The following is a 27936-nucleotide window of genomic DNA, read 5'->3' on the forward strand; positions in this document are numbered from 1 at the left end:
TATATTTCTATGGTTTTCTATTATCCTCAAATATCACATATCACGTTTTATTTTTATTACCGTCCAATATCTTTAATTGGAGGTTATTAACTTATTATTGAGTGATATGTACTTCTTTCATTCTTTTTTACTTGACTTGTTTCATTTATCATGATTACTAAAGCATAAATTCAACCATTAATAACTTTAAATCTCAGTTAGTAAAATTATCAAAATTAGATATTATTGCTAGCATTCATCTCACTTTTTTTCAACATTAGAATATTAGTAGTAATTTTATTTTTGCTAATGTACTATTTACATATATTAGTTAAAATTAATACTTCAAATTAATCAAGTAAAGTCTTTTGAAAAAACTCCCCTTTACATGTGACATGTAAATATATATAGACATATAGTAGTATTTTTTTTATGGAATGATTCTAACAAAATCTAAATGAATATGTTTTTTCTCACATATAACTAACTCACAAATAATGATCAAAGGAAGAGGATATAATAAATAGTATAAAAGTCAAAAATAAGTAAACATTTTAAAGGTCATTATAAGGATGGATCTATTGTCTATTTGGATGCTCAAATAGTCTAATACGAAGTAGGTCTTATGGGTATTCCATTTTGCCTTAATTACAATTGGTTTTACATACACCTTGGTGCACCTACAAATAGGTGCACCAAGCCCAAATAATAGCCCATTAGCTATATTCACCTATAACACATGCCCAATACATACCACCCCAATACTATTCAGATTTTTATTAAGAAAAAATTATTTCCTCCTCTCTCAACCGCCATAAAAATTTTTTAATTTGTTTGAAAAACTATGTTTCATCTCATAATTTCAAAATCTTTTCTCATTTATTTATTTATTTTAATTTTCTCTCTCCTCTTTCCATTTTTCTCTCTCTAAAAAACTGTTTTACTGCCATGGATAAAAACAAATAACAGTTCTAAAAGGTGAAAATTACTTAAATTTCTATAATTTTGCTAATATAATTCAACACATTTCAAAAATCATGAACATAATTGTCGTTTTAATTTTTTTTTCTTTCAATTTACTTTTTGTAGAAAATCAAAACTATGTTCTCCTACTAATGAAGATGAAGAAGTGTAATAAATTTATTACTCAAAATCCCAATTTTATCTTAAATTTTCATTTTTGGAATTGAATACTAAATTAAACCCTAAATTATTTTTAATAGTCCAATCAGTCAAATGTTCAACTCAGAACACCAAAAAAGAAGAAGTTAGATGATATACCTAAAGGAAGTCCAATTGTTTGTCAAAAAATATTGGAAGAATTAGACAAAGAAATATCATAAAGTCCCATTACCAAGTATATTTATGTTCACATAGTTTCTGTTTGATGTTCATATACGTTGTGCTTTATGTCCATATATTATGTGCTTTATGAAGTAAATATAATTTGTTTAGAAATTCAATTAATTACGTTCGTATAATGTAATAATTTGTTTAGATATTATTTATTTGCTCTCTTTGTTGTTTGATTTTTAATTATCAGATCGACCAAGTAGTGAACAACCACAAGAAACTTATGAAAAACACACAATAACCACCGAACAACCCCCACAAACCACTTACTTGCCCTCACAAACCACTAATCAGCTCCCAGAAACATCTGATCTACCCCCATAAAATACTGATCAGCCCCAAAAAACACTAATCAGCCCCACAAAACATTGAATAGCCCCTACAGACATTTGAACTACCCCCCACAAAACACTGATCAGCCCCCAAAGACATCAGAACTACACCCACAAAATATTAAACAACCTTAATTATCTGAAAAGCCCCTAGAAACCAATGAAAAGCCCTCTGAAATCATTGAAAAGCCACCAGAAAACACAGATAACCCATCGGAATCCGCTGAAAAGCCCCAAGAAACAAGTGAAAAGCACCTAAAAACCTTTGAATCCTCCACCAAAAACCTCTGAACCCCCTTCAAAAACCTCTGAACCCCCCTTTAAAGACCACCTCTGAATGGCCTTTTAAAAAACCTAAAGGAAAAAATTCCTACAACAAGTAGAGTAATAAGAAGTAAAAGCTCCCAAGAAGCAGGTTAGATTGAAGAAGCACCAGAAGTTCAGGAATCAACAAACGTTCAGGCATGAACCCCTTACAAAAATTTCTGAACCCCCCTATAAAAACTTTTGAACCCCAACCACAAACCATTGAATACCCTATAAAAACTCCTAAACCCCAACCACGAACCATAAAACACCCTACAAAAACCTTTGAACCCCCTAAAAAAATTTCTTAACCCCAACCACGAACCATTAAACACCCTACAAAAACCTCTGAACCACCTACAAAAACTTTTGAACCTCAACCACAAACCACTGAACACCCTACAAAAACATTTGAACCCCCTACAAAAACATCTGAACCCCAACCACAAACCACTGAATACCCTACAAAAACTTCTAAACTCCCCTACAAAAACTTTTGAACCCCAACCACAAACCACTAAGCACCCTACAAAAACTTCTGAACCCGAACCACAAACCAATGAACACCCCACAAAAAATTCTAATTAAACACCCTACAAAAAACTTCTTAACCCTAACCACAAACCACTAAACACCCTACAAAACTTCCGAACCCCAACCACAAACCACTTAACACCCTAAAAAACCTCTGAAACTAACCCCTACCAAATTATTTGAACCCCAACCACAAACCACTGAACACCCTACATAAACTTCTGAACCCCAACCACAAACCACTAAAACACCCTTCCAAAACTTCTTGACCTGAAGACGCTGCTCAGATGTTGCTCAGCCTTCATACTTTCCTTATAAACAACTTCATAAGTTCTAACTGCAATAAACAAACATAGTTCATAATAATCAATACTGGAGTTCAAAAATAAAACAACAAAGTTCAAATATTGGAAAAAAATGTTCATAATTACGTTTACAATTATTTTCTAAAACGCATATATACATACTCAGAAAATTATGTAAAATGGAAGATTCATTATAAATTATATTCATCAAATACAAATTAAAGTATCAATTCAACAATTAAATTATAAATGATACTGAAAATCATAAAAAAAAATATAGCAATTAAAATCAAAAATCAAATTCAACACACTTTCAACAGCTTACATAACATTGAATATATGAATATCTTTCAAATAATCAATCTAAATCAATTGTTCATTAAAAAAAAAAACAAAAAAAACAAAAAAAAAACATGCACATGCTCAAATATCTAACATAATAGGTTTATAATTACAAAACATAAAAAAGTTTTAAAAATTCATAAATCGATCGAAAACATAATAAATTTTCATATGCAAAGAATCAAATGTTCAGATATATAGATTATAAAGTATAGAACACCAATTTTTTTAAAAATGATTACAAAATACACAGATCTAAAAAAAGTTCATAAGAAATGTATCACATGTTCAAAATTATAATTAAGATGTTCATAAATCCAAAAATATATGTGAGTAAAAATACATCTTTATAGAAAACGTATCCTACGTTCAGATTTTTAACTTAAAATGTTCAAAAGACCAAAATGTAACAAAAACAGATCTATTAATAATAGAATACACAAATATCACTAACAAAAAAAATTAAAATAATATGAAATCTACATATTTTGAAATTCAAACCTAGCCATAGTGATTTAGACAATGGAATTTCATTGGAAAATAATCTACTCCGTCGTCTTAACACATTCTCCTTGTCAAATCCGCCATTTTAAACTTCACTTTTCTGCAAAAACTCCATTAACAAAGCTTCAAATTGCAGGTTGAAGAAAACATATTTTGATATTATGGTGATCAACAATGGTGATGAAGAAATTAAATCAATACAATAATAATGAATGAATTTAAGAAAAATAGAGGTGAAAGAAATTAGTTAGAAATTATGAATTGTAAGAGGAAAGTATGAAGGATCTCGATCAATGGTGATGAATGAATGAATTTAAGAGAGAGAAAAATAGAGGAGAGAGAAGATAGAGGAGTGAGAAGTCAGAAATTAAAAAAGTGTGAGGGAGGAGAAGAGAGGAGAGAGAAAATGCTGATATATAATAATGTTGGTAGTGATGATAAATTGTAAAAAACGTGGCATCTTATTATTGGTGGTGCACATAGTTTAACATGCACCATGGTTCATGTTATAATTTGCCCCTTAATTAATTAAAATGGTCTCTAAAAGCCCAATCAATTAAAATGGTATTTTAAAGCCCAAATAAGCAGCTAGCTAGCCCATATTCCAATCTCAACGACTGTATCCTTATACGAAGTACTTCTTATTAGAATAATTGCAAACCTTAATACTTCTTCCTCCGTTCTTTTTTACTCAATCCAGTTTAATATAAATTTTAAACGGTATGAACATGTTTTCTTTCATATTTCTCCCTAAATAAAATTTGTCTTTTTTACATTCACTACTCAAGTAACATAAAGGGTTTTAGATTTGTAATCTATAAATTGTTTATTTATGTTTGTTGTTTAGAGTTTACGCATTTTTGTGTAGAGATCGGTCAACAACTGCTAATTCATCCAACTTAGATGAGTCCTAGCTTGAGCTCGAGCTTCCAACTGAGCCCATAATTTTGTTTAAGCTTTATTTATTTATTTATTTATTTTAACGCAATAAGCTATGTTTATTAATTTGGGAGGTTATATACTTCATATAATGCTCATGAACAACTAGGTTAATTATCAAACTGAGTTTATAAATGAGATTTTTTATTTTATTTTAAAGAGCTTTTATTATAAAAGAAATTATTCTTTTAATGACCTTTGTACTATTAAGAATTGAATATAAATAACATCAAGCATCATAATCAAATTCTAATTATAATGTCTAGTATCTATATCTATATCTATATCTATACTTAGTATTTAAAAAGCCAAACCACAATCACCTATATGACACATGTCATCATAATTCACCCTTATGCCACATAACACATCCATTAATTTTTTTACTTTTTATACTTCCTTTTAAAGTAAATGATAAAATAAAATGTTATTGAATGCTAAAGTCTTTATGCATTCCTAACTTGCAAATTTGAGTAAGAAAATGGAGTGTTTCATTTTCACTATAAAAAAAAAGTTGTACTCCTCTCTATACCTCTTTTAATGTAAAAGTTAAAATAACAAATTATTTAATGTTAAAATCTTTATGTATTCCTAACTTGCAAATTATAAGTAAGAAAATTAAGCAAATTGTTACAAAAAGTCACCGACACATACAATACAAATAAGCAACACATTTCAAGAAAAATAAAATGAGCTACAACCCGTTCGTTGAACGGGCCAAAAGGCTAGTTGTATTTGATGAACTAGCAAATCCAGATCAAAAGTCCTGAATAAATCACTAAAGTTTATTAATCGAGCTTTGATCCATATTTATAAACGAGCAGTCAATGCAATAATTTATTAAGCGAGATTCAAAAATTGTTCAAGGTCATGTTCACCTTAGTTTTACTTACTCCCTCTTAAGTCTTAACACAATTAATTTTGGCACACATGTTGTCAATGCAATAATTTGACCTTAAATATTAGTAAAAAATTATTACTTGTAATAAAATACTAAAAAAAAAAATGATATTATGAAACTTTAAATTAATATCTAGTTTTCCTCAAAAGTAAAAAAAATAACCTATTTATTTAAGAGACATGTCCAGTTTATCTTTCAGATTAACAAATTTTGTTTATCTGGGGGTTATAAGCGTCTTTTCATTTACCAGTTCAGGGATACATGCGTCTTTTTATGTACTAGTTGAGGGATACATGCGTAATTTGCTAAATGCAAGTTGCAAGCAATAATTGGATAGCTGTACAAAAGTACTGAATACATGACCACGTTTGTTGAATATATTTACAGAAATTGTCGTCAGATTAACAAACTTATAAATTTCTTTTTAACACATTCATTTGTAAAAAGTGAAAAAAGTTCCAACAAGTCAATCATTATGGGATGGAGGTATTATATTTTTTTTTAAAAAAATGTGTTTAAATAAAAATTGATACTTCACTTGATACAATATCTAAAATAAGTTTTAAAAATGTATACTAAGTTTAAATTTGTTATAATAAGTAAAAATTGAATATAGCCCATCCTAAATAAAAGAACATAAATGAGCTTCAGTTGAGCTCGAGTAGTTTATTGAGAGTTTTAACTCGTTTACACAATCCATTGTTAACTTTAATTGATTATTTATATAAGAAGGTTATAGGTGGGATAAAAATTTTCAAATGAATCACGACTTCAGTTGTTGTAAAAAATTGAAGATTACCGTTAAAAATTTCCCAAATATTTTACATCAAACTAAACGGGCACAATATATCTCGATTTCTCAACGAACGGGTCTAGGATTAAAATTTTATAATTCAAAGACTTATCTTTTCCTCCTTTTCTTTTTTCCTTTTTCTAGCTACTTCCATGGTGAAAGTTGTGACGTATGACCCTGGTTATATCACGATCTAATTTTGCCGGTTTTAATTATGGTTAACCAAACAAATCAATATCAATGGAGAAAATTAAAATTCCAAGTATTAGTTGATCTTCTCCGGAAACTAGGGAAGAGGCAGCCTCATTTTCAAGATTAAGATTTCACTGCGGAATTGCTGGGTAAGATCACATCTTTCTTCTCTAATCTTTCACTAATTGAAATATTTATATAGATTTGACCCTTTGATTTAATTATTTCTATGTAATTAACATTTAGCTTAATGGGTTTAATTAGTTCTTTAGAAATCGAATTTTGTTTTCTATTTATTTTGGAAATTATCATCGGTACATTTAAATATAGCAGTGAATTCAATAGACTTGTATTCCAATTTTTCCCTGTTCATAATTGATGGTATATCTAGTTTAGAGAAAACAAAAAGAGTAAGTCTTAGGTGAGACTGTCTCAACAGGAACTTGTTGTAAGTTGTGAAATGGTATCTTAAATGAAAAAAAGTCACCCCGATCTCACAATAAGTTATTGTAAATTCGTCTCATACAAGATTTTGTCGATAAGGAAGTTACTACTTACAAGAATGTTCAAATTCTGAAGGGTTAGTGAAGGTTTAACTAGTGGGGTTCATTGGTCTAATTCTAGAAGACAGTTCATTCAGTAAATTCAAAACTTTGCTTAATCAATCAAGCTGATTGTATTAGTGGGTTATGTTGAATGAAAGTATCAGAATATTTTATGGTGCTGTTATTTTTGCTACAATTTAAGGGCTTTAGCTATTCTTTTCATTCTGCTCTTTGGAGTTTGGTGGCTGATTTATCAAACTCTATGATTTAGTAGTGCTTTTCATTAACCTTATTTTGTGCACAAGATATGTATGTTCTTACATATTTCTGTTTCATGTTCTTTTATCTCTCAGATAAATTTACTGGAAAAAGGTGTAAAATCATTCAACAAAGAGACTGAATATTGATACATTTACGAGGTCAGTAAGTGGAGCTTGTAATAGTTTGGAACATTACGATTGTTCATCAGTATTTTTGGTGTTTTATCAGAAGTTCATAAATATTTATCACGGAGTGATAGCTCAACTAAGTATGTGAAGTGTAAAATCGAATGCAAGTTGCTCTCTGGTTGAAATTGAGTTTAGTACTCTAGTAACAATTCGTCATAATATGTGCATCATCCACTAATTTATATATGCAGTAAGCTACCATTGTATGTAAAAGTGTTTCACTCTGTCAATGCCCAAAACCTATATATATATCTGGCTGCCTAATTTAGTGTCCAAATATGTGACAAGAGTGTAAAATTTATGAGACATGTGGGCTCAATGTTGTGTCTTTTGTGTTAAATAATTGAGCAAGTGTTGGTTCCAAGTCTTCCAACTGTACTATACTAATTACTAACTAGCAAACTTTCATTGGCTAGAATGTGGAGTTTTCCAAATACAATCCCAAATCTTCGTCTTCGGAAGGTTTCTACCGAGCCAAAACTGTGTTGTGCTGACTCATCAGATGATGACACTGGGTCAAGTTCTAGCAGAGAGGAAGGTCTAGAGTGCCCAATTTGCTTTGAATCCTTCAATATCGTTGAGAATGTGCCTTATGTCTTATGGTGTGGTCACACTCTCTGCCAGAATTGTGTTCTTGGACTTCAATGGGCTGTTCTGAAACTGCCTGCCCAGAAGATTAAGCTTCCATTTTTTGTTTCCTGTCCATGGTGCAGCTTGTTATCGTTTAGATGGGTCTATAGAGGAAATCTCAAGTTTCCTCGAAAAAACTACTTTATCCTTTGGATGATAGAGAGCTTGAATGGAGAACGAGCAGAGTCTTCTTGTTCAGTAAGAGATGATAGCCAGCCAGCATTTTCTTCAAGATTAAGCTCACTTATTGGTTTTCCCAACAATGAAAGCCCCAGGAGGGTTCATTATGCTCAAACTCGAGGATGGTTGGGAAGCAACCTTGATAATAATCGTGTTGCTGGTAATATTAATGTGGAAAGGCCTCAATTCTCACTTCATAAGTCCCTTGATTACTTCATTCACGTTGCTTCTAAGTTCCCGATGGTTATTCTTTTCTTGGTGATTATATTCTGCGTAATACCAGGAAGTGTTGCTATATTGGTCCTGTACTTGCTAGTCAGTGTTCTATTAGCTCTGCCATCTCTTTTGGTTCTTTACTTTGCATACCCTACTTTGGATTGGTTATTGAGAGAAATTGCCAGCTAAGGTTTGTTTGATTCTGCAGTTTGTGTTCGTGTTGAGTTTGTTGGCTTGCAAGATAGTTTCTTTTTTTTGTTTTTACTTCCAGCTTCTCTATTATCCATGTATTTTGGTCATTGCTTGATTTATTAAGGAAGTGTGATGGAATGAAAGGCCTGTGAAGTTGCATACTTTCTTGCAGTTGACATCACAATTGTAATGCTTTGTTGTGATTATTTGGAGTCCTAGAGGCTCATAATGAAATGTGATTCCCATATTAGGGACTATTATCATCGATTGTGCTGTGATAAATACTAAATATGCCACTGCTAGATTTTTTTCATGTTTGAATTCATCTTGTGGAATTTATCCATTGTGATAATGTTTAATCTGCCTGAGTGAATGCTAAATTATTCACTGTGCGTGCAGATTGAGCTACTGTTATGCATAGTCCTCCATTTCAAAAATTATTCTAGGTGTATCTGGGAGTGTCCAATAAAGTGAAGCAGTAAATATATGCCACAATAACAAGACATTTTTTGTATCAAATTCTCAGATGTCCATCACTCTAGAATATCAAATTATAGTATTTTGGCTGCAACTTTTAAGGGTTTTGGATGTATACCTAAGCATATAGCAAATATATGGTCTCCTTTATTTTAGAACATGTTGCTTTTGATATATAACTGAGCATAGTATGCAATTTATTCTAGGTGTATCTGGGAGTGTCCAATAAAGTGAAGCAGTAAATATATGCCACAATAACAAGACATTTTTTGTATCAAATTCTCAGATGTCCATCACTCTAGAATATCAAATTATAGTATTTTGGCTGCAACTTTTAAGGGTTTTGGATGTATACCTAAGCATATAGCAAATATATGGTCTCCTTTATTTTAGAACATGTTGCTTTTGATATATAACTGAGCATAGTACGCAATTTAGGGCTTGTTGTTGTTTGATGGTATTACTATGCATCAACGTTATTTTCCTCCCCCCCCCCCCCCCCCCCCCCCCCCCCCCTCTTGAATAAATATACTTTTGAGTTGATATGATTAATTCCTCACAATATCTTGTTGAATTGTTCATGGATAATTTCGTTTCATATCCCTCATTTTCCTTGTAAAACAAGCTTTCATATCTTTAGATTCATGGTTTATATTTACCGAGTATTTTCTTCTAATACAAAGATAAAGTTTTTGATTAAATTTGTTATAGCATCAGTGAGCTGTAGTTTTGCACCCCCACATACACGCAAAAAAAAAAAAAGAGCCTGCATTGGCTTCATTAGCTTGGAGGTCCTATCATTTGTGTTTTCATGGCTTTATTGTGTTGTTTTGCTTCATTGAAAGGAATTGTGGCTTTGTATTTGATAGGGAAAAGATCTGCTTGGGCCTCAATCTTATCCCTAATCGGTATGAAATTATAGACTGTTACCAAAACACCCTAGCACAAACATTTTATTTGTACAAAAACACAGGGTTCCATCTGTTTAAGGTTGCTGACTTGTTATATCAAATATTTCCACACCTCACGCTTTGTTCAAATTGTATTGTACATATGACTTGTTTGAAATGTATGTTTGTTATCTATTTACACCTAAATATGATATAGTATTGATGGTCCTTTTACAAACACCTTTGATGGAAAGGTAATAAGAAATAACTGCTCTATTTTTAGCCAAAGGCTTTAACTGTTCCTCTGTGCTGTAGACCTGTAGTGTGATGATGCCATATTGATCTGTTGTCTTCACAAACAAAGGCACATTGGAGGCAGAGGAGGTTCTCCTGTTGCTCGGTATTTGTTAGCCTTCTCCTTCACCTTGAGTTCTTCTTTCCTCCGTTTTTCCTTTGCCTGTGCTCTTGCTCCATCAGCTATCTGTCTTATGCGTTCCATCTCAATTTGATAATTTTGCAATGCTTTAGCCCTCCTTTTTTCCTTATTGCTCTGCGATTCTTGCAAGCAGACCTTCGTTAGAATAGCTTTCCTATATTTATAGCAACTGGAGTCTTGCTTAGTTTTAAAGCGAACCTCTGTTGATTCCAATTTGCGTCTGGCTTTCTTCTTCTTCTTATCTTCCCATTCCAGAATTGTTGCATTCAGTTTCTCATATCTGTGTATAATACATGCCAATTTTTAAAATTTAAAAAATTTACATTATTGCATGTAGAAAGTTAGGTATAGAACTTCCATCTACCTTTCTTTAATTTTAGCCATTTCTTCTGTCTCCCAAGCGTCTGCATCTGTGTCAAAGTTCCCACGCCTGGCTCTGTGTGCCCGTTTTGGTGGATCTATGGGCTCTATGTAAAGTGGTGGAACTGCGGGTGGAGGGGGTATATTGGATGGTGGATAGAGTCTTGGTGCTGAACTTTCTTGCTTAGGGGTTTTAGCATTCTGCGTCTGTTCTTCATCAAAAGTTGGAGTCCTTTTCACAGATGGACTCCTTCTGGTGTAGGGAATGGTTGGTTTCAATTTTTTGGCATCTTCTGACTCTTCATCAAAAGTTGGAGACTTTTCGATGTAATTGTAGGGCATCCCGCTATCTTCTTGCAGCTCATCAGCAAAGGTTAGTCTTTTCTTTGGCATAGTTGGCATCCTTTTTATTGATGGTACTGGATGGATAGTTTTCTCTGGTATTCTGGCATGATGATCATCTGACACGGTCATAATAAAATGCTTCAACTAATTGTAAATAAAAACCATGCAAATCAGTTATATATGAAGTATTAAATTTGTGTCTTGAGCTTTTACCATTGTTTCTGTTCAATGCTTCATCAGGCTGTGCTGCTGCGGAAATTCTGTCCACAATCCCGCTTATGATTCTTGGGAGAGAGAATTGTGGTCCTGCTTCTGGTGCTCTTTGATCCGGGCTGCCTGAATCAAACGACGTAATGGCAAATGCAGCTGCTGCTACTGCTGCAGCATACTCTGCGTCCTCAGCAGGCTCTTTGTTACTCATTTGGCGTGAGAACTGTCTCCTGAGCCACTTTTGAGGTTTCCTCTCTGCATTTGTTAATATATTTCATTTTTTAAAACTGCTGATTTCTTTCTTTTTCCATTACTCAACTGTTCTGCAATTTGCAAAAGCTTAAAATCTTACCTCTAAATGATGACGTTCTTTGGTCCCTTGTGTTGCTAAGCTCTTCTCTCCCACTAAATTTGGACCTAACAACAGAGACTTTTAGTCAAAATGTATTTAGATAACATTAGTCATAAAAACTCGAAAATGTAAGCATTTACCCCTGAGGAATACGAATACTGTATTATTGGGAGTAATTGTAGGGGTACCTCACTTGACTGAGTAGATCTTCCATAAATGCATTGATATCGTTCAGATATATGATTTCGAGGAGATTATTTGTAGGAGCATTATATGTTGTGAAATGCAGGGGACGTCAGGGCACTTTATAATCAAAGGTGGGTTACTTGGGAAAACTTGGAAGATGTTCTTAGGTAATAAGACTCTTTAAGGTGAATGGTGTTGGGCAAGTAAAGATAGAATATTCTTTGCTGCAGGAAGATAACCTTTTATCCTTTGTTAGAAATTTAGAATCATCTTCTTACAAGAAAGTACGTTTCCTTTTATCTTGATGCCTGCTCTTTTGTTTTTAAAAAAATACGAAATATACAAAAGGACAGATTTAATTATTTCTTTAACCCTGCTTTGTTCTGGGGATTATGATTTCAAAAATACTCCAGAAGTATACAAAAAGAAGAAATATTCCATAAGTAATAAAGGTATTAAGGCGAATACTATCATTTATACAGGCTTTTTTTGGCAGGTTACCTTGTCTTTCAAACATTTATTTGCTAATTTTCTTCTGTGTTTTGTTAATGTTGTAATGTATTTGTATACCAAAATTGAATTATTAAAATGTAGGAATGAGAAAACTTTGTTAAATGGTCAATTTAAAGGACAATTTAAATTTTAATTTAACAGAATCATTATTATTATGAATATTTGTAACCGTTTTCAACAATCATACCATGACAAACCAAATAAATAGGACTATTTTTTTTTCTTTTTTTTTTTTTAATAATTGATAAATGATTCTAACTAGCAGTTTCGCAATTGGTCTGTTCCATGTACATGAGGTTATTATTAGGATCATGCCCAATATTATAATTTACGAGCTGCTCAAATCCAAGGACAGATAAAGTTGACATTGTTCTAATCATTTGCAAGCACTCTATGTCAGCTTTTGGGATTTTCTGCCATACTCTGAATTCCTCGAATTCTAAGGTAAAATCAGTGACCTCTAGCGCTATAATCGGCCTTTTATCCTCCTGCCCTTTTCCAAGCTTTGAGGAAGTATAACAAATCTCGAATATGGCGTACTTTGTTGCAGGACCAAGGAATTGTTCTATCTTCTTCTTCAATGCATCAAAAGCTTCTGTTGTTAGGATTGTTAGGGAGGTAGTAGAGTCTGCAATAAAACCTCTTGTCCCATTGTTGTTCATCTCAAACACTACTGGTCTTACGTCGATGTCTTCTCTGTTCACTTGGACAGAGACCACGTCGAGGTAGTAGAAACTGGTGTGAAGGTTCTTTACCATGTCAAGGGTATCACCCCTAAGTTCTGCTGCTGGACCAAACTTGATTAGGTTTGTTTTGGACAGGTCATCGGAAATACAATATGAGAACTTGGGATCGTCTGGATATAGTTGCCTTGGGAGTGATAAGCCACTATTAGATGCACCTGTTAATAAAAAAAAAAAATGAAATCTGTTTACTTTATGTTGGAGAAACGAATCACTTTTTTCCTTTGTTGTATGGATCTAGACTATAGCGTTGTCAAATCTGTAATGTTGGCGATACATAATCAATGACGGATTTAGGATTTTATGGATGTTGGCTCACCCCGAGTCCCCGACTCCATTTTTTAACGATGTATTGTTAAGAAAATATCAATCTTGAGAGTCATTTTAGGTAGATCTGTCTATTTGGTGTACGGTTTGAATTTGAGCTCAAATCTAATCCGATTTGAATATATTTTTAATTTATTTTTAAAGGTAAGTCCAATTTAATTGAATTTGACTAAAATCTAATTTGTTCCAATCCTAATTAAATTTTGTTATACCATTTTTTCTAGGTCAGATTATTAGTTTTTATTTTAATGTAATTAAGAAAAATACAAATGTTACAAATTGGTCATCTTAGTTCACAATCTCGAGATATGTCTTAGAAAGGATTAAAAATTTAAAATAGCTTAGCTAAGCCTATTGAGTATCTATGTTACAAAGTATTAAATTTAAGTAGCTCAAAAATTAATACTCCGCATTAGAATTTTAGAAAAATTTATGTTTTATCGGTTTATGTGGATCCATACCCCTTCAATTCGATCCAAATAGAAATTGAGATTCTTAAAAACTCTATCTTGATCCGATCCAATTTAAAAACTACTTCGTATTTTCTTTTTAATTAATGGTGGATTCTTGACCCATCATAATTCCACCAAATGGACACAATCCAAATCCTTGATTTATGATATTGTCTTAGACCTTACTCCGTATAACTCAGCTAAAATGGTGGGTCCTATGACCCACCATGATTAAGCACTATTCCGCCAAATGGACACAATTCCAATCTTAAAATTATGTATATGATGGTATGACCTACGAAACTGACTTAGACACACAAAAAATTGTTTTTTGAGACACATCTTAGAGAGAAGCATTGAAAACTGTGCCCTTTGTGGGTGTGCCAAAATCATTTTTAGCATGCCAATATAGTCGAAAAAAATGTATATGCAAACAAACATTTGTCAATATATTTTGGGAATAGTTTAAAACTCACCTATGACCCCCATCATTCTGGGGCTATTCCTAACGCTGCATCCAAAGATGAAGTCTTGGACAATCTCCGACTCGGGTTTGAATGTGATAGCATCAGTAGCCAAAGGACCATAAGCAACAGTCGCATTCTCATAAGTGGCCCTGAACGCGCAAGGAGGTCGTTTCCCTTTGCATCCTATAATGTTTACATAACTAGTGTTGCATTTCACATCATCACACGGTACATGTTTAAAAGTAGAGGACTCACTATAATTATAGTACACAAATTCATTCTGTGCTTGCTTGGCGCATTGGATCCATACAATATCACTCGATGTGTCGAAGATACCGTACACTCGTTGCTTTGGACTACCCAAGTACATGTCTACTACGTGATGACCCGCATCCCTTTGAAATGAAACCTCTCCTTGCTTGTTTTGTGTATATTTTGTTATGAGCCACTCCATGTATTGGCTTCGGTTTAGAGTGACATTTTTCGTTGTTGATATGTTGTTTGCTTTGAGTATTTCGGTATAAAATGGAGAACGAGGAGAGGTTGGTGGGATTAGAGTTGCAGCTAAGCCTTTGCTAGGAGAAGAGGCCGAAGCCAAAGAGACAACCAAAAAGATGGTGCTAAGGAAAATTTTGGTGAACATGTTGTGGAAAACAAATATCGTATGTGATGCTTGAATGAATTATGATTTATAAATGTAATTACATTTATAAGGACTTCGTTACCAATTTTCCACATTATGTGTGTTTTTATATGTAACATTTACATATTTAATGCATGATTGTTATGATATTGTTTTTTATAGTCTTACTCTTATTCCATGTTTGATATGGTAATATATGGAAATGTGATCAATATTAATTTTGGCCTAGTGAATCTGTGAATGTAATTACATTACATCCTTTCACTTAAGTTAAATGTAACGCGTGCTTGACTATATGTTATGACATTATTGGTGTAATTAATCTGAATTCAATATTTAATTTAATATGGTAATCCATCCATTCCTAAAGATTGTTATGTATTGGGATGACAATGGGATGACAATGGATTGGAGCTGAGGTGGGTTGGGTGATGCCCATCTACCTCTATCCACCAACGATTCATCCGTCACCCAATCCATTCATTACCTAATTTACCTTAATTCACATTTGATCCATCCATCATCCACGAGTGATAATTTAGGTGAAATAAAATATATAAATACAATTTTGCACTTTCATAATTAAATTCAAGATTTGAAATAAAAAGTGAACTAATTAAACTTTGATATATCCTTCTAATACTTGCTCCTTTTTACTAATGTTAAAACTTAAAATACATGTCAATTCCTAACATTTCAAATAAACATTAAATTATTATACAATGATAAAGATTTAAAATACTACCCATGTTACATATTATTTGCAACGATTTGGTATTTTTATCTCTACTTTATGTCAAATCGTTGCTAATAATATGTAATGGTCTAATGGAGGTAGTATATATATTTAACGGTTAGATGGATGGGTCGGGTGATGAATTAAATGTATCATCATCCGAATCCGTCACCCTACCCATCCATCATCCATCCGTCACCCGGTTAAACTCGAGGTTGGATGATATTGCCACCCGATAATGTTTGGTGATTTTATGTGGTTATTCATGAAAATAAGATATATAGTGGAAAACAATGATTTGATCTCATATATAAAGTAAACCATGTTAAGGTAGTTAGTCAATGTTGGAAATAATAGAAACATTTACATTAGGATTAGGTTTCTTCTTCTTTCTTTTATTTTTTTTAATTTTTTTTTTACAGGAATAATAATGCTTTGGGCATAGGTAAATTATTTTTGTATGTAGAATTAATTGCATAGAAAGTAGGTATGCATGAGGGAAAATATCTAAAAAAAAAAAAATTGTTTAATCTAGGATATAATTAAAACATAACCACCAAAAGAGAACACCCAAAATAACTAACGTAATTATCATTTTAGGGACGGATGGAGTAATAAAAATATTTAAGAAAAAACAAATTAAATTATGGGCCTTCAGCTTAATTTCAACTTTCCACAAAACATGAGAGAGAGAGAGTACTCACATATTCAACAAGATTAGCCCTAAATCTTAAGATTCTTGATGACATCATCATTTTCTAATTTTGCAGTCTTAATATAAGATTTTATTATTTTAAAGCATTTATGAAGTTTGGTCTTAATAAAATCTGAAGTGGAGTCTTGAAAATTTAAGACTCAACTTCAGACTCAATTTAGCCCTCAATTAATTTTTTTTTTTTTAAAAAAAACCTTAAAAAATTTAATTTATATGTAAAAATGAGTTTGAGCGATTGAAGAGATAAATTTTATCGAGTCTCAAGAAGTCTTAACATAATTATAAATTAGAAAAATAATTAAATTTAATCTAAAAAGCTAATGTTGCAATGGATTAAAGTTTTAAGAAGAGACTGCGATAATCAACTAACATATATTATTAATATTATAAGAAGTATTAATTCATATAAAAACAAAAGTTAAAAAGGAGTAGGGCACTTGATCTTATCAAAATACAAGAGTCCCTTATTAGGATCATACCCAACATTAAAATCAAGAAGTGGTTGACTTCCAAGGATGGATATGGTGTTGTTTTGTCTGTTAAGTATTAATAAACATTGCAAGGTGGAACTAGGTATCTTAGACCATATATTACTCTCCTCAATCTCTAACAAATAATTCTCGAACTCAAATCGTATAACAGGCGGCCTCCCATCTACAAACTTTCCACTGTCATAACAAATCTCAAGAAATTTGTACTGGACAGGAGGACCAAACAATTGCACCATCTTCTTCTTCATGGCCTCGAAAGCCACCGAGGTTAGCCAAGTGGATGTGGCGCCTGAGTCTATGATGAAGCCTTTTGTCCCGGAATCCGACATTTGGAACACTGATGGTGGCACATCTAACCTCTCATTATTCACTGTGATGGCAAGGGGTTCAATGAAATAATTATCATTGTTGAAGTTTCTAAACATCTTTATGTGTTGGCCTTGGATCCTTGCTTCAGGACCAAATAAGAGGACATTGACTTGAGTTAGGTCACTTGATATGCAGTATGAAAACTTGGGGTCATCTGCGTTCAGTTGTCTTGGGAGAGAGACTTCATTGTTGTTTGCACCTGAATTTAATTAACACATCACGACGATTAGGAAATTCCCATTAGGAAAAATTAGTTGAATTTTTTTAACAAAATTAAATTATGTTTTTTGATGTATAAATTCAAATGTAAAGTTTGTGTATATGGTTATAAGTCAAAATATATGTGTTAACTAATATGAAACGGAAAAAAATAAAGGCACACATATATATATTTTATTCGTTCAAAATAAACACAATACACAATATTAATAGTACTCAAACAAAGTAAGACCATGCTTGGTTCACCACTTCACCTTAATTAAGAACCCTTTTTATTTATTTTTTATTTTTTATTTTTTTGTCAAAGAGAGCATCTATCACTTACTTGAAATCATTGTGTTGTGATCTTGGTCAATATTATGGACAACTCACATGTGGGGGGGTTGGGGGGAGGGAGTATTGAGCTCATGAAAAAACCCACATGGAGTGATATGTTGTCCCACATTAATTGAGTGTATAAGTGACAATTTGTATTGGGATGCGTATCCCACATTGAAGAAAGAAGATAATTGTGTCCACTTTATAAGGCTAACATATGATTTTGAGGTGGAAACTCCTTGGACGTAAAAAGTGGACAGTTGTAACAGGTGTGGCCCAGGCCCGTTTATCATGATAAGCCCTAAAAATTTAAGTTCAGATCGTATGTTATTTTTGTATGTGCAATATTGATTTTAATCGCTACATATCTTTAAATTTTGTAATGAAAAAAATTATGATAATTACATATTAATTTTATTACGACGGAGATAATTTACATATTAATAATAAATATATTTTGTATATACTATTTCGAATTTAACTAGACCTTTTTTTTTAATAGATAAGCATAAATATAAATATCAAAAAAAATAAGCTCAGATTAGATTTATTCTGATCGAAAAAAACCAGATCAGATGAGCAAAAACCAGACACACCTACGAAAAATCTGACATTTGTAATGCCTTTATGGTTCATTATTTACAATTTACATAAATAAGGTGTTGTTTGGTTTACATACAAAATCCTGGGAATTGAAAGTTCCTAGAAATTGTAAATTTAGTAAGTTGTTTGGTTGAATAAAATTTGGTGAAATGAGGGAAGTAAAACTTCCTAGGAATTTCCAATTCCCACAAAATGTAGGAATTTACTTACCTAGTCCCCTTTAGTTAAGTTGAAATTCCTATGGGAATTAACTTCCCTCATTACTAATCAAACAACTTTAAGAAATTCCCATAAATTTCATTATGGAATTTATTTCCCATATATTAGAAGTTCATGGGTATTTTCACTTCCTATGTTAACCAAACGACCCCTAAGAATTAGAGAGCACGTACCTATAATCCCAGGGAAGTTGTTGGAGTCAGTATAACTGCATCCAAACCTGAATTGTACCAATGTCTGAACAGCACCGATTCTAAATGTGGTGTCGTCCATAGAAAGATATCCGGTAGCCCAATCTCCACCTGCATACGAAACATCAAATATACACCCTTCTGTTTTATCGCAACCTTTGATGTACCCTTTGTTAGTGTTACACTTTTGCTGGTCACTACATCTTACAATACGATAGCTAGCTGATTGTGTTTGGTTAAAGTAATAGAATCCCGCTTTTTCTATAGGTTGATTGCATTTGAACCATGGCAAACTACTTCCTGTGTCGAAGTAGCCATACACAATTTGCAATGGATTACCCATAAAAATTTGTACTACATGTTCGCGTAATTCTTGTATATAATCTACCTCACTCACTTCGTTAGGGGAAGATGATGATAGTTTCGATAGATACCATGTCATGTAATGGTTTCGGTCTAAGGTTATGTTCGTTTTAGTTGATGGGATGATATTGTTGGCTTCGAGTATTTGAGTGTAGAGTGGTGATTTGGGAGATAAGGGTGGGATTAATGGTGCAATTAAGCCCTTAGTAAAAGGGGGGAAGGAAGCTAAATAGATGATTGATAATATGGTGAAAGGTAGAATGTTGGAAAGCATTTTGATGTTGAGAAAAATTGCTAAAGTTTTTGCTGGTTGTATATGGAAATCAAATAAATAAAAAAAACTTTAAGAGTATATTGTGAAAACTTGGCTTTTATTGATACAATATATACACTAGTTAGTGATCACTTATAGTAATAATTAAAATGGATAGATTCAATTCATACAATAATTATGTTTTTCTCACAATAATATATGAAATTATGGGAATTGAAAAAAAGGAAAGAAATCAAGAATATTTATTTCAAAAGATCATCAACCCATTTATGTGGAGACAACTAAGATCATCACAACTATTAAAAACCGTTGGATTGTCTCTCCTACCAACAATAAGGATGCATTATGCTACAATAAAGTCATTGATAATTAAATGTTTATTTTGTAATGATAATGCAATATTCACCAAACAACATTTTTTAATGAAGATTTTTTTTATTCGATATGTCATTTATCTATAATTTTATTCAAATTTCTTTGTTAGATGTCGTAGGACTTAATTTTATCGTATTGATAAACATTATTAAGAATAAGTTTGTTTAGAATTGAACCGAAAATCTCCCATTCCAAATGTAAAGAATTGAAATTTAAAATCAAAATATTGTTCTTCATTATTCTTTAATGATTTAAAACCATTTGCAATCCACCCACCATCACCACCGCCGTACTCACCTCCAACACCCATCCCACCACCACAAACCCATATTCCACGAAAAAATTCTCTTAGAAACCCACAAAATTAAAACCATCGCCATAAACCTAGAAACCCACAAAAACTACCCGCGCAAAACCCATGAAACCACCCCAATGCTCTTCAAAAACTATTTCGACGCACCGACACCCACCTACAAACCCAGAAAGTTAGATCCGGCCATGAACACAACCGTCACAAACCCACATAACCCAAGAATTCCCCCCACAAAGCCACTTTTTTTTTTTTTTTAAAAAAAAGACCACAAAGTCACTTTTTAATAAGGTAGATAAATAATAAATTATTTAAATTAAAATATTGTTCTTCATTATTCCACCACGAATCCAGATTCCACGACGAAATTCACACTCAGAAACCCACAAAATTATAATATAATTGTTACATACAAATGCGCTTGTATATTATTTTAATAAGTGTTATACTGTTATACTTCTTATTTTTGACAAAAAGCTATATTTTAATATTATATCTTTTTCCTTCCATAGTCCCACCCAAGCCCACTAATCCTTTTTTTTTATTTTTATTTTTTTATGATTTATTTCCTCTCACGTACCATACATTAGTTTTCAATAAACTATTAAATCCACTATTTTTTTTTTTTTTTTTTTTTTTTTTTTTTTTTTAATACTCCAATTACCCCACTAACCTCTTATTTTATGTAAAACAATTAAATTGCCTAAAACTATGTGCCGATCAAAGTGTAACACTTATTAAAATACGGAGGGATTATTAACAATCTCACATTTATTACACTTGCATGCGTTGACTTCTCTCCTTGAGCTTCAATCACAATTATTCACACATACTAACTGAGGCAGATTTTCTCGGACACACCCCTAAAGTCAGTTAACGTGCTCTCTTGTGTATGTAATTTTCGGCCTAGTCTTATACAGGCAAACCCAGTCTTCCATTTACAAATATAGGTCAATGTCTTAACCACATTGTTTCACTCGAAACATTTACAATTCAACAAACATAAGTTAAGCTCTACGTACAATCATACCCACCATTACTTCCTTTGCTTTAATTACTTGTCTCCATATAATTGGCTTGATGATCTTCTGAGTTAAATATTCTTGATTTTTTTCCTCAATTTTTGATTCCCATAATCTTATATTTCCTTCTGATAATAAAAACACAATCATTAAATGAATTGAATCTATCCATTTTAATTATTATAAGTGATCACTACTAACTAGTGTATATATGTATCAATAAAAGCCAAGTTTTCACAATATGCTCTTAAAGTTTTTTTAACATCAATAATTTTAGCAATTTTTTTTAACATCAAAATGCTTTCCAACATTCTACCATTCACCATATTATCATTCATCTATTTATTAGCCTCCTTTCCCCCTTTTTCTAAAGGCTTAATTGCACCATTAATCCCACCCTTATCTCTCGAATCACCACTCTACACTCAAATACTCGAAGCTAACAATATCATCCCATCATCAACAACAAACATAACCTTAGATCGAAACCATTACATGACATGGTATCTTTCGAAACTATCATCATCTTCCCCAAACGAAGTGAGTGAGGTAGATTATAAACAAGAATTAGGTGCACATGTAGTAAAAATGCATATAGGTAATCCACGACAAATTGTGTATGGCTCCTTCGCCACTGGAAGTAGTTTGTCATGGTTCAAATGCAATCAACCTATAGAAAAATCGGGATACTGGTACTTTAACCATACTCAATCAGCTAGCTATCGTATTATAAGTTGTACTGACCAGCAAAAGTGTAACACTTATAAAAAACGATACATCAAAGGTTGCGACAAAACAGAAGGTTGTAGATTTGATATTACATATGGAAGTGGAGATTGGGCTAGCGGATATCTTTCTGTGGATCAAAACACATTTAAAATCAAATATGTTAAGACAATGATACATTTCAGGTTTGGATGCAGCTATGCTGACACCACCAAATTGCCGGGGATTATAGGTACGTGTTCTCCCATTCTTATTTATTTAAATTTAATTGTAAATAATGAACCAAATAGGCGTTACAAATGTTAGATTTGTTGTAGGACCTAGGTTTTGAGCCCCGGGGAAATGATTAAGCCCTATAATTGCTCATATGATCTTTTCCGAACAAATTAGATTTTTTTTTTTCTGATCTGATCTAAATTTTTTTCTAATCATATTAAATCTAATTTTATTATCTTATTTTACTAAAATTTAACTTTATATTCACGCTTCTCTATAAAGAAAAAGTAATCAAATATGTCTTGCTAAATTCACAATAATATGTACAAAGTGAAATATTAATATGTAATTATCATAATTTTTTCATTACAAAATTCAAAGATATGTAGCAATTAAAAATCAATATCGCACATATGATCATAACTTAATTTTTCAGGTCTTATCTGATTTGAAAGGTTCTATATCAAGGTGAACCAAATATATGACCTTATTTGAGTACTATTAATATTTATTTTGTATTGTGTTTTGAACGAATAACATGGAAAATTAATTTTTCTTCTGTTTCATATTAGTTGACATATTTTGACTTTCAACACTATACACAAATTAAACTTTACGTTTAGAATTTATACTTTGACAAATATAATTTAAGTTTACAAATATATGTTTCAACTAATTTTTCTTAATCGTTGTAATGTGCTACGTACTTTCAGGTGCAAACAACAATGAGGACTCTCTCCCAAGACAACTATACGCAGATGACCCCAAATTCTCATATTGCATATCAAGTGACCTAAGTCAAATCAATGTCATCTTATTTGGTCCTGAAGCAAAGATCCAAGGCCAACGCGTAAATATGTTCAAAAACATGTACAATGATAATTATTTCATTGACATCCTTGCAATCACAGTGAATAATGAGAATTTAGATGTGCCAACATCAGTATTCCAGATGTCGGATTCCGGGACAAGAGGCTTCATCATTGACTCAGGCACCACCTCAACTCGGTTAACCTCGGTGGCTTTCGAGGCTATGAAAAAGAAGATGGTGCAAATGTTTGGTCCTCCTATCCAGTACACGGTCCAAGGTAGCTTACATTTTGAGATATGTTATGAAACTAGAAAGTTTGTAGATGGGACGCCGCCTGTTATAGGATTTGGGTTCGAGTTTTATTTGTTAGAGATTGAGGAGAGTAATATGTGGTATAAGATACCTAGTTCCACCTTGCAATGTTTAATAATACTTGATGGTAAGAACGACACCATATCCACCCTTGGAAGTTACCAACTTCTTGATGTTAATGTTGGGTATGATCCTAATAGGGGAGCCTTGTATTTTGATAAGATCGATTGCCCTAATCCTTGATAACTTTAGTTTTTATTTCAATTAATAATTCATATGAAGTATAATATTAATAATATGTTAGTTGATTTTCCTTCAAAAAAGATATGATAGTTAATTATCAGCGTAATGTGTGAGTACTCTTTTAATTTGTCTTTTCCATGTTTTGTGGAAAGTTAAAATTCACGTGAATTCTCACTTCCTCATATTTACTTTTGTGCATCAATTATGTAATTTTGACTTTTACCACACAAAAAAAAAATCATGAAATTATTTTAAGGGTAATGCTATATATAGCCCTTAGGGCTACATATAAGCATTAAATATACCTTTCAAAATTGTATAAAAGTGACAAAAACACGCGAAAATCAGTGTAATTAGTGTGTTTTTGTCATAATTTCCGAGATTTAAACAATTTTCTAGAGTATTTTAAATGCTTATATATATAGCCCTTTTCAAACTTTTATTTTACCACAAAAAAAAAATATATATATAAAAATTTATTTTTCCCACCTCCCATCAAATAAATCTTTAAATCTAATGGAATTTTAAAAAATATTTGTTTTTCGCTCCAAATACAATGTTCTCTAAGATTTTTGGGGTCATTTTGGTCCTTTGAGACCGATTTAATGTCTGAATTGACAAAAAAATATCGTAAATGCCTCGTTTTGCATAAAAAAAGACCTCGAATTGCGTGAAACATGCAAAATAAGACATTTACAATATTTTTTTTGTCAATTCTGACCTCAAATCGGGCAGGGCCAAAACAACCCTCAACACCTCGATTGAACATGTTTTTGGCACGAAAATCGAAGATTTCTCTTTGTGAAGCGTTAGAGTTAATGGGTTTCTTGACGTCTGATTGCATGTGAAAAACAATTTTCAGAATTTTTTCAGGTAAATTTATTGATTTTTTTTTTTTTTTTTTTGTGATAAAAGTGTTCTATAGAATCTTATAACATTTTAACTTTTATTAGGTAATTTTCACAAAATCTTTGCTTTATTAGATAGTTTTTAACAAAAAAAAAAAATCCTAAAATATACAATGAGACGATTCTAACATAATTCCACATGTATACATTATCACTTATATATCAACAAGAATACATGCATGGTTAACGTTTTATAAATTTAACCTATATGTATATACAATGAGGCAAAAAATAAGGAACAGAGTACTTAGGTTTTTTTTTTTTTTTTTTTTTTTTTTTTTTTTTTTCATGCAAGAGAGGGAGAAACCCCTTACAAAAAGAGAAAACCAAACAAAAAATCTAGAAAAAGAAACAAACAAAAGAAGAAAAAAAAAACATACACTAGGGTGTACTTAGGTTGGCATCAAGTAAATAAAATCTTAACATAAAAATTAGGGCGTCAAGTCAAGTAAATAAAAGCCTAGAATAATAAAAAATACTTGTAGCAAATAGGGCATCAAGTATTGAATCCAAAACCTCTTATTTGAAATGTAAGAACATGAGTCACACTAACATACACAAGTTCTTCATATTATACGAAGTATTATTACTTCAAAAATACAAAAGGATTAGGGCATTTGATCGTATCATCAAAATACAAGAGTCCCTTATTAGGATCATGCCCAACATTAACATCAAGAAGTTGATTACTTCCAAGCACGGATATGGTGTCGTTCTGTCCGTTAATTATTCTTAAACATTGCAAGGTGGAGCTAGGTATCTTATTCCACATATTACTCTCCTTAATCTCTAACAAATAATTCTCGAACTCAAATCCTATAACAGGAGGTCTCCCATCTACAAACTTTCCACTCTCATAACATATCTCAAAATGTCTAGTACCATTGATCGTGTACTGGACCGGAGGACCAAACAATTGCATCATCTTCTTCATCATGGCGTCGTAAGCCTCTGAGGTTAACCAAGTAGAGGGGGTGCCTGAGTCTACGATGAAGCCTCTTGTCCCGTATTCCGACATCTGGAATACTGATGGCGCCACATCTATTTCCTCATTGTTCACTGTGATGCCAAGGAGTTCAATGAAATAATAATCAGAGTGGATGTTTCTTAACAATTTTACGGGTTGGCCTTGGATCCTTGCTTCAGGACCAAATAAGACGACATTGATTTGGGTTAGGTCACTTGATATGCAGTACGAAAACTTGGGGTCATTTGCATATAGTTGTCTTGGAAGTGAGTCCTCATTGTTGTCTCCACCTGAATTTAACACATTACGATAATTCAAAAAAATTATTCGAGACATTAATTTTTTTTTTTTTAAAATTTTTTTTTTTTAATATTATTTTACTCGTATATCATGTTTGTCAATGTATAAATTCAACTGTATTAGTGTTAAAAGTCAAAATATGTCAATTAATATGGAATCGAAGAAAAATAAAAACCACATGTCAAATAACATGTTAATTTATTACTTTTTTGTTATTGGTGGTAAAATTTTGACGGTTAATTGTATGTTTATCTAGTCTAATATCTTTCTTAAATGCTTGTCAAAGTGGTGTGTTGCAAGTATATAAAAATGGAGGAAATATGTATTATTACAAATCTAAAAAGATCCCACTTGATATTCTTTATTGATTAGCGCATTCCCTCCATAGTTTTTTTAAGTGTTACACTTTAACTAGCTGGCACATAGTTTTAGGCAATTTAATCGACTTAAATAATGGAAAATTTGACAATTACCACCTTCTATTATGTCTATTTTAGCAATTACCACCTTTTTTTTTTTTTTTTTTTAAGTTACCACCTTTTATTTTCAAAAAAATCAAAATTTACCACCTTCTTGCCTCCCAACTAATACATGACGTCATACTGGGCCCACTCTTTCCCTTCTCTCCCTAATTCCTCTCCCATTTCTCATTCCTAACTCGATTCTCATCTCCCCTTTCACAATTGTATTTAATTATTATATTCTCTCCTTTCATGGTTCTCACTCAAATTCACTACTACTTATTTTTTATTTATTATATTTTTCCTCTCACGTTTATTACTTTTCAATAAATTATTAACTTCACAATTGTAAAATAGAATAAAATAGTAACCTATGACAAATATGATATTTGTATTGTAATGACTTTATGGTTTATTTACATACGGGTAATTAAGAATTAGAGAGCACATACCTATAATCCCCGGCAATTTGGCGGTGTCAAGATAACTACATCCAAACCTGAATTGTACCAATGTCATAACATAACCGATTCTAAATGTGGTGTGATCCGTAGAAACATATCCGGTAGTCCAATCTCCATCTTCATACGTCATATCAAATTTACACCCTTCTGTATCATCGTCACAACCTTTGATATACGGATACCCTTTTTTAATGTCGCACCTTTTCTCGTCAGTACAACTTATAATGCGATAGCTAGCTGATTGTGTTTGGTTAAAGTAATCGTATCCCTCTAATCTTTCTACAGGCTGATTACATTTGAACCATGACAAACTACTTCCTGTGTCGAATAAACCATACACAATTTGTAGTGGATTACCCATATACAATTTTATTATATGTTCCCCTACTTCTCGTTTATATTCTACCTCACTCACTACGTTTGGGGAAGCTGATGATAATTTTGAAAGATACCATGTCATGTAATGGTTTTGATCTAAGGTTATATTATTTGTTGTAGTTGATGAGATGGTAATGTTGTTGGCTTCGAGTACTTGAGTGTAGAGTGGTGATTCGGGAGATAAGGGTGGGATTAATGGTGCAATTAAGCCTTTAGTAAGAGGAGAAAAGGTAGCTAAATATATGATTGATAATGTGGTGAAAGATAGAATGTTGGAAAGCATTTTGATGCAATGGAAAATAGCTAAAATTATATGAAAATTGAACGTTTTTTTTAAAACTCTAAGTGCATATTGTGAAAACTTAGGTTCAATTGATACATATATGTGTTGTACTAGTTAGAGATCATTTTACAGAAATAAAATGGATAGATTCAATTCATTTAAAATTTTGCTTATAAATGTATCCTAAAAATCAAAATGTATTTGTGTTTGATTTCCATAATTGAATACATTATGTTACTATCACAAGGAAATATTAGATTATTGGAATTGTAAAAGGAGGAAAGAATCAAGAATACTTATTTCAGAAGATCATCTAGCGGATCTTGTGATTAAAGCACAGGAAACATACAACTCTTAGATAAGCATGGTTCACATTAATTTATAGTGGACCACTAATTATATTAGAGACATTATAGCCATTTTATTATGTTAAAATAAAAGTCATTGTGTTATTATAAAGGTGAGAAGATTTTTTTTATTTTTGAATTTTTTTTTAATGAAAGTTTAATATACTGGTCAAAATGAATAATGATTAGGGTCATTGTGTCAAAATTTCTTAGTTTAAACTT

General features: G+C 31.9%; 6 protein-coding genes and 1 long non-coding RNA gene across 9 annotated transcripts; 3 read left to right on the forward strand and 4 right to left on the reverse strand.

The window, feature by feature from the left end:
- Window positions 1-6388: 6388 nt before the first annotated feature.
- On the forward strand, window positions 6389-9044 carry LOC145602126 (uncharacterized). The gene is made up of 3 exons (XM_081658288.1): window positions 6389-6629; window positions 7379-7444; window positions 7891-9044. The coding sequence occupies exon 3, from the start codon at window positions 7892-7894 to the stop codon at window positions 8687-8689; it is 798 nt and encodes a 265-aa protein (XP_081514414.1). The 5' UTR covers window positions 6389-6629; window positions 7379-7444; window position 7891; the 3' UTR covers window positions 8690-9044.
- Window positions 9045-9765: 721 nt separating this feature from the next.
- LOC145601531 (uncharacterized) lies at window positions 9766-12078 on the reverse strand. 3 transcript variants are annotated; one of them, XM_081657565.1, is made up of 6 exons: window positions 11951-12078; window positions 11763-11827; window positions 11414-11665; window positions 10860-11316; window positions 10694-10775; window positions 9769-10609 (listed from the first exon to the last, which is right to left on the reverse strand). In XM_081657565.1, exons 1-6 carry the CDS (start codon window positions 11974-11976, stop codon window positions 10412-10414), a joined length of 1080 nt encoding a protein of 359 aa, XP_081513691.1. In that variant the 5' UTR covers window positions 11977-12078; the 3' UTR covers window positions 9769-10411. The 3 variants fall into 3 exon arrangements, with proteins under 3 accessions (XP_081513690.1, XP_081513692.1, XP_081513691.1); XM_081657564.1 differs by having other exon boundaries at window positions 9766-10775; XM_081657566.1 differs by having other exon boundaries at window positions 9767-10775; window positions 11903-12022.
- LOC145601532 (uncharacterized) lies at window positions 11055-13568 on the forward strand. The gene is made up of 3 exons (XR_014104413.1): window positions 11055-11228; window positions 11441-12905; window positions 13012-13568. It is a non-coding gene; the product is annotated as an uncharacterized LOC145601532 (long non-coding RNA).
- An 880-nt stretch (window positions 13569-14448) lies between these two features.
- Window positions 14449-14904, reverse strand: LOC145600327 (aspartyl protease family protein 2-like). Its single transcript, XM_081656242.1, has one exon. It carries the CDS (start codon window positions 14902-14904, stop codon window positions 14449-14451), a length of 456 nt encoding a protein of 151 aa, XP_081512368.1.
- A 2058-nt stretch (window positions 14905-16962) lies between these two features.
- On the reverse strand, window positions 16963-19396 carry LOC145600328 (aspartic proteinase nepenthesin-2-like). The gene is made up of 2 exons (XM_081656243.1): window positions 18937-19396; window positions 16963-17603 (listed from the first exon to the last, which is right to left on the reverse strand). The coding sequence occupies exons 1-2, from the start codon at window positions 19394-19396 to the stop codon at window positions 16963-16965; spliced, it is 1101 nt and encodes a 366-aa protein (XP_081512369.1).
- Window positions 19397-21886: 2490 nt separating this feature from the next.
- Window positions 21887-23606, forward strand: LOC145600329 (aspartic proteinase nepenthesin-2-like). Its single transcript, XM_081656244.1, has 2 exons — window positions 21887-22256; window positions 22954-23606. The coding sequence occupies exons 1-2, from the start codon at window positions 21887-21889 to the stop codon at window positions 23604-23606; spliced, it is 1023 nt and encodes a 340-aa protein (XP_081512370.1).
- Window positions 23607-25100: 1494 nt separating this feature from the next.
- LOC145600330 (aspartic proteinase nepenthesin-2-like) lies at window positions 25101-27067 on the reverse strand. The gene is made up of 2 exons (XM_081656246.1): window positions 26695-27067; window positions 25101-25771 (listed from the first exon to the last, which is right to left on the reverse strand). The coding sequence occupies exons 1-2, from the start codon at window positions 27065-27067 to the stop codon at window positions 25101-25103; spliced, it is 1044 nt and encodes a 347-aa protein (XP_081512372.1).
- Between the last annotated feature and the right edge of the window lie 869 nt (window positions 27068-27936).

The sequence above is a fragment of the Chenopodium album genome, chromosome 21 (assembly GCF_948465745.1).
Source record: "Chenopodium album chromosome 21, dcCheAlbu1.1, whole genome shotgun sequence".
Taxonomy (NCBI): Eukaryota; Viridiplantae; Streptophyta; class Magnoliopsida; order Caryophyllales; family Amaranthaceae; genus Chenopodium; species Chenopodium album.